The sequence below is a fragment of the Melanerpes formicivorus genome, unplaced genomic scaffold (assembly GCF_026170545.1).
Source record: "Melanerpes formicivorus ecotype bairdi unplaced genomic scaffold, bMelFor1.0.p_v2 SCAF_26, whole genome shotgun sequence".
In the NCBI taxonomy this organism is placed as follows: Eukaryota; Metazoa; Chordata; class Aves; order Piciformes; family Picidae; genus Melanerpes; species Melanerpes formicivorus.
The window spans coordinates 8,732,082-8,748,886 of NW_027142378.1; the positions used below are offsets into that span (position 1 = coordinate 8,732,082).

Here is a 16,805-nt window from a genome sequence, read left to right on the forward strand (position 1 = left end):
AGAAACAGATTACAAGTTGTTGTTCTGTTGCTTTCTTGAAAAATTATGAGCAGTGGAGAAGGCATCTATTTCAGTCACAGCCAAGATCAAAGAAGATTTCTGCAATGCAAGAAAGGAGCAGGCTCTCAGAAATACAACAGTATTTATCTTCTTCAAACAGTGTCTTCATCTTGGAGAGTGTTCTCTAAATCCCCCATCTCTCATAACAAGAGCTGTAGAAAGCCACTTCTGGGTATCATTCTGTCTCAAAAATGTGGTCTCTTCTTTCTTCTCCCCCTCTGCTTCACTTTGCAATACACCTGCTGGAGTTAAGAGGCTGGATGATTATTAGGCAGAATGTCCACAGAAGAACATGATCTGTCTGCCTCGTTATTTCATGTCACTGTGCTCTTTCTCAATTCAGTTCTTTTGCATGTCTCCTCAGCCGTGTGGGCAAAGGGATGCAGATGAATTTCAGCACAAAAATCCAGACATTCCAAATCACCACCAGCAGCTCCTTCAAATGTTCAGTTCCACACTCCTACAAGGTAGCAGGATATATAAGAATTTCTGCACTCCTGAGTGGTGAACAGATTAGCTGTGTGCAGTGCAGAAACACACAGAATTACTGAATGACTGCTTTTTAACAAGAAAGTTATCCTTCTGAACTTCTTCATCTGACTTGCTCTCTATGACTTAATCACCTCCAGGGCGAAGTGTTGTCAGCTGTTTCATCCTTTGGTCATCAGGCTAAAGGGGTCACAGCCCAAGTAAAGGTGCTTAAAGCGTTGCTGGCTGCTGCAGTTTGAGTATTTACTGCTGGCTGTTGTTCTTGAGTTGCAGAAAGCATTGCTGTAGGCAGTGAATATACCCTGAAACGCCACTCTAAGTCAGAGCTGTTAAAACCAAGGCTATCAATATGTCCTGAGTTTTTAACTCAGTTAACTTGGGTGACCTCTTTGACAGTTGAGCAATGTTTCATTTATTCTCTCCCCTTCCTGCAAGCTGAGTAGGTGTAAACATAGACCAGAACCCTGGTATCTGCCTCTCTTAATTTCTTAATACCACAGCGTTTCACAACCACCTTGTACTGCTGCCCTTGGTTCCCTCTACAGGATTTGTATCTGTTGGAGATCTGCTGCATCAACACTAACTTCCCTGAGGATACAAATCAGTCTGTCATGTTGGAATTTATGTAAAGCCTTCTCAATGTCAACAGAGACACACAGGGAGAAACCCATTTGTACCAGTGTACAATATCTCAGGCTTAGGGTTGCTTACTTTATTTTGACACCTGAACATAAACTGATTACAGGCTGACTTGTACCTTTTTTTTCTCAGTATGTGGCTCTATGCTCCATCAGGAACTGAAAATGTTTTAAAGACAGAGGTCATAAAATGTCTCAGTGTCAATCCCTGTCTCTGGCATTAGCAATTGTTATATAAGAATGAAGATTTTTGGAGCTTTCCTTCAAAATATCCTAAGTGATGTTGGTTAGAAAGTTCAAGCTACTTTGTTTGGGAATGTGAAGCAGCTGTGGCGTTTCATGTGCAGTATTAGCCTCCTCCAGTGCTCTTTCATGCTCTTTACTTTCTGGGTTCCATCATGTCAGAATTACCAGACCCTGAGGGCCTGTTCTCAGGTTTATGAGAATGATTTTCAAGCTCTGTCCTGTGTTCTTTTTGGAGGGGGTTCCTTTGCACTTCTTGTGGCTTCGTTGGGCAATTCTTTTAACTCCTTCATTTTCCTATCTTAATTCCCTCATTTCTACAATTTTCATGATCTTTTTGCTTATTATTTTATTTTTTCCACCTGTTCTCACAGTGAGGTAGGTTTATATACCAGAGTCTGGACATGCCTTCAGTTTTCTTCTTTTTTTTTCCCCCTCCTTTCTACTCATTGATTCTCCCCTTTGAAGTCTATTCCTCATGTTTGCTTCATTTCATTTTGAGTCTACCTACAAAAATGTGAAGTATTTTCTCTTTTACATTCCTTCAGGCTTCACCTCGAGCTTCACCTCGGCTAGAGGCATGCAGAATGAAGTTTTGATATTGCAATGCATCTGATTTCCTCAGGGACCAGCTTTTCTGTTCAGCTGGGCTGACGCTGCAAACAGATATTCCAGGTAAGAGGACCAAGTCTGTTGTTTGTAAATTCAATCAACCTGCTTTGCCTTTTACTCTTAAACACAAAACTGGGAATTCCTAATTACACTCTCCATACAACTGCTTTTACTTGAGCATTAACACTATAATCAAATTCCTCTCTTTGCCTGCTTTCCCCCCAGTCCTTTATAAGAGCTATTCCTTACATCTTCTTGGAAGTCTTCCAAAAGGACAGGAAAGATTAAACCACAAAGTCCAGATGGCAAAGTGTGTAATCATATGCAGATGACATTCCCAAAGTACAGGCTTTTTTTGTTGTTTGCTTGGGCTTAATTTCTCCAGATCCTGTGTCTTTATTCACCTTGAAGTATCATATCAGCAACATTTCCTAGTTCTATACATTTCATTTCACAGAGTTCCACACCAGTAGGTTTTCAAGTGTTTGTTCTCCTCCAGCCTTCTTGGAAGACTCCTGATTTTACAATTAATGTTTATCACTCATGTGGTAATCTTCATTTTAAGGGGTTTCCACCCATCATTTGCATATCTAATTTTGCAGAAGGCAATCACTCACTCCCATTAATTTCTACAGATGGATGACTAACCCCAAACCAATAATTTAAACAGCATTATTATTATTATTATTATTATTATTATTATTATTATTATTACAAATAGCAATACAATTAAAATTCCTTAAACCTTTGTGCATCCTTGGAAGCATCCAGTGAGTTTCAGTACCAAAGGAAGTGTTTAAGGCTTCTGCATAATTATGGAATTCCACCAGGAAAAACACCCAAAGATATTAAGGAAGTCAGAGATTCAAATTTAGGACTCAAAGGGGAAGAAAATTCAGTGTTAAGATGCTTCATCTTGTCCCCTAAGTGAGCGTAAAATTTTCTAGCACTGGTAAAACAACACAATTTCCTCTAATGTGATTCCCAGATATAGCTGAACCATTTCAGCTGAAGCTTCCCAAGCGATTCAGCTTGAGGCAGGCACTCAAAAATAAATCCAAATGCTTTAAATTTGGCAAAGGTACAAGCATTTAAGAAGAAGATCTCATACCAGTAAATACTCAGTGATCTAAGCTAGAAGCACCCTCATTTGTCCAAGCTCTAACAACTTTCCTGATCAGATGCGAACAGCTGTTTCTGAGAAGCCACTGCGTAACTGCAGTGTTGGCTGCACTTCAGTACCAGATAACACAGTTTTTGTGCAGTGCTGTGATAAAGCAGCAACAGTGATTATAATTATCAGAAAAATCTTCTTCCCTCTCAGCAAAAATTAGCCTCTCACCAGAGCTGGTTAAAGCGCTGTGCTTGGGGCTGTTGGGAATAAGGCTGGACTGAGCATTACAAAGCATTCTGTAATGGTGGGGACTGAGTGCTCCCCAGTGCAGCTCTTTATTTAGATGGAGCTATAAACCCTTCATTTAGAATTTATTTGGCCTAACAAAAAGGGAAGAATTCATGAGATTGACATGTAGCAGTTGGGCCAGATGATCCTTGGGGTCCCTTCCAACCTGGCATTCTGTGATTCATTGGTGTGATCCCCACACACATTTAAGAAACTCCTTCTGTGATGGCTTCAAGACCATATAGGAAACCAAGAAAGCTGTAAGCAGCGTTGTTTATTGCAGAAGAAAAGCTCTGAAATGGTTTATGATAGCTTCCTAAGAAAACCATTTGCTTTTAATCATTGCCACATCTAAAATACTGAGCAGGAAATGCCATTAGAACAAATTTTGAACTAATCATGGAGATAAATGAATGGAACGAGTTTGTTATTGACAGATTTCCTCTGTGAAGAAAATACTGCTTGGTGAGACTGTACCTCACACCTAGAAGGAATGCTGAAAAATGAGCTTGACATTGGTATGCAAGGTGCAGAATCAAAAATATGCAGGGAGGGAGGTTTGTCTGCTAATTAAGAGTAGTGGATTGTAACAAGATTCCTGGAGATTAACATGCCTTGCATAAATCACTTGAACAAACACCTTCAAAGGAGGACATCTCAGGTTGGTTTCCCCTGTCTGGATTTCATTCTGAAGTTCACTGAATACCAGCTAAAGCAACACTACAACAGAGTTGCTGGAGTGACTTTTTTAGTGCTGCTGCTCTCTCTTCTGCCCCAGCAGAAGCAGGGACAGCCATAAAGCTGAGGAGAATCTGCTCTTTCAAGGGTTATGCTCTTAGACTTCAGTCTCCGTTGGTTCGCTCAACACATGCATGGATGTCCACCAACATGAAATCACCACTTAAGGAGAGTAATCAGAAAGCAATTAAAAGGGTGGATGGATCTAAATCAAAACTCAGGCCTCCTAGATGGCCTTGACACCTTGTAGATTGTAGATCTGGTAGATCACAGATCATCATAGTTGAACGGGGATAATAAATTTTGGCATGTTATTTGACACGTAGAACTGTCAGGGCAGCAATTCTTCTCTCATGTTCCACACTACCAAAGGGGAAAATAACCAAAAGAGCCTCTCCAAGGTTTTGTAATGCAAGCAATACACAATGAGCACTTGGTTTTGGGTGGAATTGTGATTGGAGCTGGAATGCACACTGAGCACATGTTTTGGGGGGGGGGAAATTGTGATTGGAGCTGGAATGCACACTGAGCACATGTTTTGGGGGGAAATTGTGATTGGAGCTGGAATGCACACTGAGCACATGTTTATTGGGGAGGGAACTGTGATTGGAGCTGGAATGCACACTGAGCACATGTTTTGGGGGGGGAAATTGTGATTGGAGCTGGAATGCACACTGAGCACATGTTTTGGGGGGGAATTGTGATTGGAGCTGGAATGCACACTGAGCACATGTTTATTGGGGAGGGAACTGTGATTGGAGCTGGAATGCACACTGAGCATATGGTTTTGGGGGGAATTGTGATTGGAGCTGGAATGCTCCCCTGTGTTAAGTGAGGGTAAACCACCATTTTTTCTGCTGGGGTTTCTGTATGTTAATGTTTTTATCTTCCTAAATGGAGACCTGACATTTTTTATCAAAGCAGTTGTACTGTTTAGGTTACTCCTAACATAGCTCTTCTGATTTTTAATGTATTTAATGTGTTTGCCATGCTATAAACACCACACAAAACCCTTCCAAAAAATGGCTTAAACAGAGTTGGTTTGGGATTAATCTTTTATGTGTATTAACTGATTATATATATATATATATATATATATATATATCTCAATATTCTTGTCATGTCATTCTGAACTTGCAAAGGCACCTTTTTAATTTTGGAATTCAAATTGTCAGTTACAAATCAGGATAATTTTCTTAGTTTTGTGCAGAGTATCACTTTGTTGATGCTGTTGGCAAATTCTTGCGCTTCCAGAATGCTTAGCATTTAGCTCCGTGACGTAAGCCTCACATATGAATTCCTATAATTGCTTTTAGCTAAATTCTACAGATAGATAGCTTCCTCACAGGCTTGAAATAGAGCAAAAATCTACTCCTTTTAAGGGAATGGAACACAGAGGCTGTAGTTGGATTCTGGTGACTTCCAAGATGCAGTATGAAGATGGAGGAAGGCAATTCGTAAGGTTTTGACAGCGCATGGAGCAATCCACTCAGTCTGTTTTATGTATGTGGGATGCAACTATAAATGCACTACAATGTCCTCCATCCCAGTACTGCAGTTACAGTCACAGATTATCCCTTTCAGCTCGGTGTGATTTACCTGCTTCACACTGAATGGTTTTTACGTTCCTCGTCAATAAATTAGCTCAGTCATTGTAGCTGCAAATCTTTCTTTAAGGTGAACTGCTTCGAGAGACAACAAATATTCAAGCACGCAGCATTGTGTGGCACTGAATAATGCTTGCAGCTGGCACAGCCCAAGTTAAGAGTTTTACAGAGCATCTTTCAGTTTAGCATGGCAATCTGTCCATATCTACAGAAAGCTATCCATATCTATAGAAACTCTGGCCATCAGCACCCAAATATGAATTCCATAACTTCCTCAGCATTCTTATGGGAAAGTCTGCATAGAATTTACATTTTAAGGGCAAAGCAATCATTGTTAAGATCTTCCCTACTTGCACTCTGGGTGTTGAGAGAGCTAACATTAGTTGGGGCACACCATGTGCAGCCACACATGGATAGGCTCTGTGTGGCCTACAGAAACATCACAAATAGTGGAACCACGGTTGTGGCCCTGAGTTAAAATCATATATAGCATGCTGAATTTGCAACATTAAAAGATAAATAAACAATGAGACATTTACCTTCCACATCAAGGCACCTAGGTGGGCTATCTGACCAGATAAGGTTATACATGCACTCAAGGAACTCTGCCCCTTCTAGTTTATATCCAGGAAAGCATTGATAATACACCACTGTTCCTACAGGGAAGGAGGACTCGAACTCAGATATGTTAATATAACTATGAGGAAGAACCAATGGCCTCAGGCAACCTGCAAATTAAGCAGAGGAAGGGATCTTTTATTACAAAGTGCTTATCTCAGCCATCTTCACACATCTCAGTTATCATTCCTAGCTTGAGGAGTACAATGGTTTTTATCTTCTCTACTACGAACGGCATGTCTGCGTGATCTCCCTCAGACATGTAATGCCTCATTATCCTGTTTCAAACCCTGCTATTGTTTAGCCCACACACTTTGCCAGCGTGGGATTCACTCTCAGCAAATGCAGGAAAGGTTTACTGAAAATGACAGTATTTTGTTTCACAAACATTGCCTGGCTTAGCAGATGGCAATTTATTTTGAGGTGGAATCTCCAATAAATACAGATTATCATTTATACAAACCCTGAGTTTTGTGCTTTAACATTGACAGGCACATAAGCCACCTTTTAATATTCAAAGTGCTCTGGTGACCAGGTGCACATAACTGTAACAGATTTGCAGACAAAATCAATGATTTTGAGATTCCAGCTTGAGAAAGTCTAAAGGGACATGACTTCCTATAAGCAGTCCCATGACAAACACTGAACGAGGTTTCAGATTAGGTTAGCAAAAAGTTACTGTTCCTTTTATCACCAGAAACTGTAAATGTAGTCAAGAGACTCTGTTCTGTGCCTGGAATTACTTCTGAGGGATTTGTACCATGGAAGGTACTGAGTGGTGACAGTTAAATGGTCACCAACCATATCTGCTCATGAAAGAACAGTGAATTTAGTAGATGACACGACTCTATAACATGTCATTCACATACTTTCAGAGGCTGCTTTGAGCTGGCATTTAGGCAGGAGTTTATGCTAGAGAAAAAACCCAAATCCTCATGGCTTTAGAAATGACTCTCTGGGTAATAACACTGTTGATTTTTAAATCTGCAGCAATGTGGAGGAAAGATGATTAGTATCAGGGAATTAAAAATCATGTTTTTAAGTTATGAGTCTAATATGAGCTGCATCGTGGCAATCCATGAATAGGTCTCTTGCCACTACTAGGAATTTGTGAAGGATGTTCATTAAAGTCTTGTAATTTGAAGCCTAAGGGGCAAACTAATACCAGTTTGAGAACTTCTTGTCAGATACTGGCATCAAAAAGAAAAAGTCTTGCAGCTCTTCAGGTGGTTATTTCCTTGCAGTGGCCTTTTGGAGGAGAGGGACAAAACCAAAAGAAACCAACAGAAAAAGCTTTTTCCAGCACACTGTGCTGCCTATCAGATCAATGGTGTTGATAGCTCTTTGGCTAACTGGTTACCCCCCTGCTCAAATAAAGCTCCAAGCATCCTATCTGCCTGTACAAGGCGTACCCCTGGTCACGTATACCCCACACATAACACACCAGTTCCTGCAAACCAAGCAGCCTGCTGAGCAGCACAAAATGAGCAGCCTCCAGTGGGACAGGAAGAGCACAGACTGCCCAAGCAAGACCAAGCTTATACTGCCCTGAACTGTATCAGGGAAAATTTTGTCTGCTGGCTCAAACTTTTAACGCTCATTGGGTTCCTTATAATGCAGGACAGAGATTCACTTTGTATATCAGGGCCCTGTCCCTGGAGGTGTTTAAGACCAGGCTGGACGAGGCTCTGGCCAGCCTGATCTAGTGTGGGGTGTCCCTGCCCATGGCAGGGGGGTTGGAACTAGATGATCCTCGTGGTCCCTTCCAACCCTGACTGATACTATGATACTATTTGCATGACAGCCCAGTATCTGTGAAAACCCCTAGACCTCCAAACATCTCAAGCTTCTCAAACACTTCATTTTGATGTTTTTTTTTTGCTAAGTAATTCAGATCACTTCAGATCAGTAATTATCATTATTATCTCATGGCAAAAATAGTTTGAGGTTGGATTCTTCTACACTCTACAATCCTTTCCCACTGGTCTGACAGGCAAAAGGGCATCTTAGTGTTGTAAGACTCCCCTGCCTGTTGTAATCAAAGGGGCACAGAAATGGAATTGACAGCCAACCTAATGCAAGTAGACAAGTGCCTCTGATGTTATTAGTCCTTGGCACAGCAAAAATAAAATTCTGAAGGAAATTTTGGCATAGGTTTATAGAATTGGGCAAAATGTGGCAGATACTTGAATCCGAATTGCCTATTCTCTACCTGTCTGATAGTTGCAGCACTTGGCTCTTGTGCAATTGATTTCTTATCTTCTATTAGCACTGCTTTTCTCTTGGAAAGCAGTTAAACATTGAGCTGCAGCTATAGATTGTGTTTCCTAGTATAAACACAGCAAGAGAAGAAAGTAACAAACCAAGGGGTACTTGGGGTGCTTCTGCTTCCCCAGTTAAGACTGGCTGTCATAAAATGTCCCTCCGGATCTTTAGCGAATGCAGTGCCTGCAAGTGAATCTTTTAAGAGTTCCTCTCACCTAACTGCAAAAGTCTTAGATCAAACTTGATGGGGACCTGGGCAACCTGCTCTAGTTGGCCATGTCCCTGTTTGCTGCAAGGGGGTTGGATACGATGACCTTTGAGGGTCCCTTCCAACCCCGTGCACTCTGTGATACCTTAATTACTTGTGAGGTGCACCCACTCTCAAAAATGGGCTGTATACTTCAAACTGCCATACAGGATGCCATTGCTGATAAACTACCTAGTGCCCACTTTTTAATGGGCTTCTGGGAATTCCCCTCTTCTGTTTGGCCTACTCTGATACAATGTCTGTGTCTAAAACACTGAGCTAGTCCTTCTAACGTGCCTAAATTTCTGCATGTCTGTTCCACAGTCTAAGACAAGACCTTGAGGGACAGTTTGATGCGCTCCAGACTGAGGGTCTTAACTATGAGGACCCATACAAACTAAGCTCCAGTCATTTCTGGGTCTGGTGCCTATCAATCTCATCAGTGTGCAGCGGAAACACCCTGACTTACACATCTAACCCTGCCGCTGTCACTCCCAAGAGTGTCCTAGCTCCCCTGACAGCCTGCCCCAATGCTGACAGCGTAGTTAAGTGCCTACAGAGAACTTTCAGCTTCAGGAGATGACAGATGCATTTGAGGGAAGTTGATACTAACCCAGTCCTCTCCTTAGCACAGGCAGTTAAAACCTCTCGATGCTGTTCAGCTGGTCAAGTTTGTTACCAAGACATGAACTGGTTAAAACCAATCCAGTGGTACTAACACAGGCATGTTAGAAATTCAAAGGGTTATTGAGTTTCACTTCACTAAAGCTAGCTTACCCTCAAGACATTTCTCACAGTCTGAGTGAAACATGCTGCTACTACTATTAGCTCTACAACTAGTGGCTTTTCTGGCTGAAATCATTCCTGTGCACACCCTGAATGTTTAGTCAATAACTATGGGTTTAATGGACTGTGAACCTGATCAACAGCTCTGCTGGAAACTCTGAGAGAGACTAGCTTCTCTCCTCTCCCACTGCCCACTGCACAAGGCAAAGAAAGGTAAACTGCAGTCAGAAGTTTAAATCCTTCCAGAAATTAACTGGTGCAAAAATGCCAGTTGCTGATCAGATCTTTTGCTGAACTTCTGACTGATTTAACCCTGATTTTTTCTGAAAGATCTGGACGTGGCACTTGGTGCCATGGTCTAGTCACGGGGTCTGTGTTGATAGGTGGGACTCGATGATCCTCGAGGTCCTTTCCAACCTAAGTTATACTGTGATACTGTGATGAATCTGAGTCAGGTTTTAGACTTGCAAACAAAAAAAAAGCAATATTCAATGTTTAAAGTAGCATTTTAAGTATGTGTATGTTCAGGAAGTGGGATCTTCTCTCCTGCAGTGAGCAACTGGGAAGGGAAATCACAGACAATCTCAACAGCAGCACTATTCAAATACTGTAGAGACGACTAACATCCTCACAATGCTGGAAAAAGATTGGCAAACTACCACGAGGTGCATGAGCTATAAAAAACAGGACGTGCTGGTGTACTAAACCTTGACAAATGGGCAGATTATCCCATGTTCCATCGTCTTGACATATTGAAACCATGTTGTCTAAGTCAGGGTAACGGATCTGGAATCCTTCATGACAGCTGATTATTAACTTATCGCCAGTCCTGTATGTCTTGTTATGAATCTCTGCATCTTCAACATGTGGAACAAGGCAATCTGTGACTTCATGAAAACAAAACAACAAAAGTAGCTTCATTAAAAAAACCCAGACCAAAACATGGCTAGATGTTCAACAATCAAGCTCTTCAGCACAAATTACCAGCTAATGTACGTGCTCTCCTTAAACCAGTTGGGTGATACATGCATTTCAGTAAGCATGCCCTTCCTCTGGCTAACCAGCAGTAACAAAGTTTATAGCACTTTAATAGAAGCTGATGTCCTACAAGAATGGAGCATTCCCCCAGACTTTTATACACCAACAAAATGAAGGGTGTTTAGGAAGACCAGGTTTAATTTTGTCCTTCCAGTCAAATTACACCATGCTCCCCCAAAGTCCCTTCTGAAGGCAGACTCTTTGACAGCACTAAGGACAGGACAGAAGAAAAGATAAAGCACAGATATGACATGAGGAACACAGAAATAACCCTGCAGTTTTAGCAGAGACAGATGAAAATCAGGTACATTTACAAGGGTTTATCCAGCTCTTTCCCACAGTTTGTCATGATAACGTCTTGTCTTTAATTGAGAATTTCTTCACCTTAATCTCATTGATTCTGTTTTAAATTAGGGAATATCATGTGCCTGAATCCACATGCCTTTAGAGGGTGTGATTTTTAAGGCCCTGAATGCTTGTAGAAGATTCTCAGCAAGGGAAATGACTGCAAACCTCTGGTGATATACAGGCATAGGCTCTGTTACCTGTCTGCGACAGATGTATTAGACAGGTTTGTGTTTCACTGCATAAACCAGTGCCAAAGACACCAAAATGTAAAACAAACCCCAGAAGACTGAAAAATGAAAGATGTGGAAAGTGAGAGGAAAGGGTGAGGCAGGGTAAAAATCCCTCTGCTAATACTGAATAATTAAGAGACCAGCCAAGAATATATGAAGGAACAGTTCAGGTGACTCTAAAGTTCATCCTCCTCATAATGCAAAGTGAGATTAAACAGAAGAGAGGGAAAGATTAAATATTGGGGAAATATAATCAAAAAAATATCTCTTTGTCTGCCAGCAGTCAATCCAAGACAGAGATGATAATAAAAGTTTCCAGGCATCAAAACCTATGAAGGATTAACAAAAACCAAAACCAGAAAGCCAATGCAGTAAAACTGCAAGGCTGTTTTATGCTGCTTGTTGCTCGTTTGGGGGATTTTTTCCAACACAAGAGACAATTATCTGCATTTTAAAATGCAATATTTGTCAAAAAAAACCACAAAAGAGAAGCTTCAGAAGCCCCTGGAGACTTCTGCCATGTTCATGGGTAATTCTCTCTAAAGAGGAAGCAGCAGCGCTGAATTTGTGTTTAGCAATTAACTGACAGCATGCACAGAGGAAAGTGGTAGCAACAGCTTGCTTGTTTGCATAGAAGCCCAACTAGGAGGAAGATAAACTGCCATTCAGCATAGCACAGGCAAACTACTAAGAGCAAGTGCATTTCATAATGCAGTTATTTATTTAGGCAAACTAGAGGATCTATTATTCCAAGACTCCATCACTAGATCTTATTAACATGGAGAGTGTTGCTTCCCCAGTGGAAATGTACTTTCCTTTGTACTTGCCTATTATAGAGATGTTTTCTAAAGGACATGGCACTTGGCTGTGGTACTTTTAGTATGGGCTCTGAACACATGATTAGTCAGGCACACAGAACCTGCAGCAAGACCAGAATGTATTCATTTATAAATGCCTGACTCTGCGAGTGTGTGTACTCTAACAGAAGGCTGTACAATGCTCTGGGCTGAGGCTGCAGACATCATCTTCAAAGTCTGCAGTTTTCTCTCTTTGGCAAGTTAATCAGCGCAGGAGACAGGAGAGGATACCCCATAAGAAATGTCTGACATTAAGCCTTGAATGCTGTCATGAAGAGATTGCCCTGGGCAGCCTGGAGGATGGGATGAGATAGATGGGGATCCTGCTCCGGGGCCATACACGAGGAGGTCAGAGATGGATGTCGGAAGATAATGTCAATGAACAGCTCGCTCTCTTGGCATAACAGCTGTCTGTTGCTATACAAATGAAAGAGGTGTGTGTACATACACAGCAGTGAAAGATGAAATTTCACTTTCAAAGCAAGGGAGATTGATTCTGTAACAATGACCTATTTCAGCAACTTCATCCCCCTTATTCCAAGTAATAGCTACAGATCGAATCATTCTAATCGTCTAGATGGTGGCAGAGAATGGTGATAAGTTGCTCAGTGTATCATCCTTTGCCTGAGACATCCTAGCTGACTTTGATAACAGGGTCTATTACAAGCCCCAGATAAATGTGAGCCCAATAGACCACAATATTACATCTCTTTTTTCCAGATGCCTTGCAAGGAAACGCTTCCCCACCGGCTGAATCTGTATTGTTTAGCACTTAGGCATAAATTGCAGCAGCCACCTTGCTGCAGACAACTGGATTAGCTGGCATGAATTCCACTTGGAAAAGCTGTTAAGTGACTGGATTTAAAATGTCCTGTCCTAGAAAATAAAGTGCTTTATTCTAAGTATTTTGCAGCAAATCCATGGAAGCTGCTAAACTGTTTAAGGGAATATAGGATCTTTAACCGGCCCTGAACAGCAGTGGGTATGACTTACACTCCTTCCTGGCAGCTTTATGTGATCTCCTTATGTCCACCCTGTGAAAGTTAAAATGGGACAGCCAAAAGAATGCTCTCATTAGGAATACATTTCTTATCTTACAAAGACACAAAGAGATGGGGTGCAGCCAGCAGGCCCACAGCCTCCCACGTGCAAGGGCTCATCTTGACCTGTACAACTCTTGCTGTAATGACAGGACAAGAAGTAATGGCCTCAAGCTGTGCCCAGGGAAGCTTAGGTTGGATAACAGTGAAAAGAGTGGTCAGGCATTGGAACAGGCTGCCCAGGGAGGTGGTGGAGTCACTGTCCCTGGAGGTGTTCAAGAAAGGATTGGATGTGGCACTTGGAGCCATGGCTTAGTTGTCAGGAGGTGTTAGGGATTAGGTAATAGGTTGGACTTGATGATCTCTGAGGTCTTTTCCAACCTTGTTGATTCTATGATTCTATGAATGAAAGGACAGCTCATCTAGACCTTGCCCTCTTAAAAGCCAACATTTAAGATCAGTATTGTCTGGGTTCTTTTACTAGAGCTAAATCCATAGCACTGTGTTAGTAGGATAGTTCTGTGGATGACAAACACTATTTCAGTGCATATTAAAGAACTCTTTCTTTATTGTCCTTGCTTGTACTACAAGAGTGCATGGAGACTTTGCCCAAGATCTGTGGCCATTGTGCTGAGCACAGGGTAAAAACATCCTGGGTGATGTGCTTGTACCCAAGCTTAAGAATCAGCAAACAATGGGCAAGAGAGGTAAAAGATGAAGAAAGAAAACTAGTTCTGTCATTTCAGATCCAGGGACAAAGGCAAAGAGAAATGAGGGCTAAATGTCCTACAGGAAACTCGTAGCCAAACTGTGTACTGGTCCACTACTTTCACTGTAGGTTCATCATCCCTCTCAGTGGCAGAATGAGGCACTAAAGACATCAGAAGTTCTCTGTCTGTGGAAGCACTGGGAGAGAAGGGCACAGTTCTTCACTTGGTTGCCATCTCCATGCAGGCTGTAATTCAGATTCAATCTCATAGGCAAGAGGTAGCATTTGTTCCAAGTAGGGCAACAGACTCAGCAGCCACATTATCACAGTGGGAGAAGATTAAATTAAAGTGTGAACAACATGACATATTGCTCTTAAAGAGTAAATACAAGAATCAGCCTTAGAGCTTTGGTATTTATGTGCATAACTGAATTAAAATTGCTGTAAGTTCCAGTCACAACATGCTGTAGATCAACCTGAGACCACCACTCCAAGCACACAGAATGTTGACAGGGCATTCATTGGGCACCTAGTCATGCAACTTCGTTCTCATACCAACACTTAACATCTCCTGCCTCTTAACCAGAAATGACAGACCTATAAAATCAAATTGATTGGCTGAAGAGCTCCAGGCAAACGTATTAGCTTTGAGATCAATTACATTCTGAAGCAGGTTGCTTCACTTCCTTAGGTAAATGGCATTCAGTTGTAATTAGAGATCATTCTAGTAAACACATAATGACAATTAAACATGCAGAACACACAGACATGAAATTGTATTTCATCATCCTTAGCTGAATCCAAGCTCCTGAGATGAACTTAAAATGATCTTCAAAGTGCTGAGTGTTTTTACTGTTCAAGCTGGCTCTAGCTGACACCTGCACAGCCCGGGATGAGAGGTGTGTACAGCATACATAGCACACTTGGCAGTCTGCCCCTGCCTTCAGTGGGGAAAACCAATATAAGTTTTATTTGGCCATGTGATGGCTAATGATGGATGGCTAAACATAACTTGGCACTCCTCCAGTAGCTGCTACACATTTAAAATGCCTTTTTATGTATAATTACAGAATTTCTGCAATGAGGAGTTTTATGTCTGCCATTAGACAGCTGAGAACAGCAAATGCTGTTATAATTCCTCCTTAGCTGTTCTCCAGATGTGCCAGGTTCCTACACAGCCCACCTCCCCGTCGTGTTGCTCTCATGAAGGCCACAAAGATGACCAGAGGACTGCAGCACCTGCCCTATGGTGCCAGATTTGGGGCTGTTTAGCCTGGAGGTGAAAAGGCTCCAGGGAGACCTTTCATTGGCCTTCCAGTACTTGAAGGGCAACTTCAGGAAAGCTGGGGAGGGACCTTTTACAAGGGCTTGTAGTGATAGGGTAAAGGGAATGGATTGAAGCTGGAAGAGGGCAAATTTAGACCAGATATTAGGAAAAAAATATTTACAGTAAGGGTCCTGAGACACTGGAACAGGGAGGTTGTGGATGCCCCCTCCCTGGAGGTGTTCAAAGCCAGGCTGGACAAGGCCTTGAGCAACCTGGTCTAGTGGAAGGTGTCTCTGGCCATGGCAGGGGTGGGTGGGACTAGATGATCTTTAGGGTCCTTTCCAACCCAAATCATTCTATGATTCTATGATTCCACTCCCAATACACAAAATGGTGCCTGTAAAAAGCACCTGGACAAATACTTGGTTCTCATGGATTGCCACTGAACCCTTGCTTAGTGTTTCTTCAGAAGCAGTGGTTGTATTGTATATTTGAAAGAAGGTTCTCTCATCTTTTGTTTGGTTTTTTTTTGGTTACCCATTGCTAAGCCCTAGGGGGGGTTTTAATAATACCTGAGGTTTTATTACACAGTTAGCCAGGAAAAGACTTAAGCACTTGCTTCACTAAATCAGAGCCCTACCTTTCAGTCCTAATAATAAAAAGCAGGTTTTGGTGTGTGCCTGATTTTGAGAACAGAACTTTAACAAGACTAATCACATAATTACAGTTATGCTGGAGCTTAAGTGCTTTACTTGATCAGAGCACTGGCTAGCAATCCTTTTTAAGTGTTCTGTGCTGTAAAGTAATGATTATCTCTTAAGCCACTGTTATCACACTATCCATCACATCCTCATCTTCCAGTTTCTTTCTCTTTTGAAAACACCTGGCTCGAGGGTTGATGACACTGACAGCAGCTTGGCTGTTGGTGGCATTGTGACCTACTGATTTCCACTGGAGTGGGGGGCCTGGGAAAAGGTTTCTATTATTTGGCAAAACATGGCAATGCTTGTTTGGACAGCTGCAGTGGATGATATAGGCACTCTTTCAAAGATGCTCATCAAAATTCCTAGAAGCTACCTGCAGCACTCAAGTATTGTAGGTTAAGGATTAATTGTAAAACCACAGAGATAAAAGTCCTCCAGAGGACTAGAAAATCCCAAGAGGGAGGCACACACAGGTAATTTGTTATTCTATTCCCTTTTCCTGTAGCTCCCTATATAAGGAGCAGACTTTCCAGTCAGCTCTCTCTCTCACACACAGAATCACAGAATTTCAGGGGCTGGAAGGGACCTTGAAAGATCATCCACTCCAACCCCCCTGCCAGAGCAGGTTCACCTACACCAGATCACACAGGAACACATCCAGGCGAGTTTTGAATATCTCCTGAGAGGGACACTTCACAACCTCCCTGGGCAGCCTGTTCCAGGGCTCTGTCACCCTCATAGGGAAAAAAAATTCCCACATATTTATGTGAAACCTCCTATGCCTCAGCTTCCACCCACTGCCCCTTGTCCTGTCATTGGGCATCACCCAGCAGAGCCTGGCTCCAGCCTCTCAGGACTCACCCTTCACATATTTATAAACACTGATGGGGTCACAATCACAGAGTTA

General features: G+C 42.0%; 1 protein-coding gene across 2 annotated transcripts in view; it reads right to left on the reverse strand.

Moving 5' to 3' along the window:
• Positions 1-16,805, reverse strand: part of SUSD4 (sushi domain containing 4) — an 80,901-nt gene that overhangs the window by 11,819 nt on the left and 52,277 nt on the right. For both annotated transcript variants that reach the window (XM_068153539.1, XM_068153538.1), the window contains exons 4-5: positions 10,413-10,592; positions 6,329-6,517 (exon numbers count right to left, since the gene is read on the reverse strand). In XM_068153539.1, coding sequence (XP_068009640.1) covers positions 6,329-6,517; positions 10,413-10,592 — 369 coding nt within the window. The remainder of the gene's footprint in view (positions 1-6,328; positions 6,518-10,412; positions 10,593-16,805) is intronic.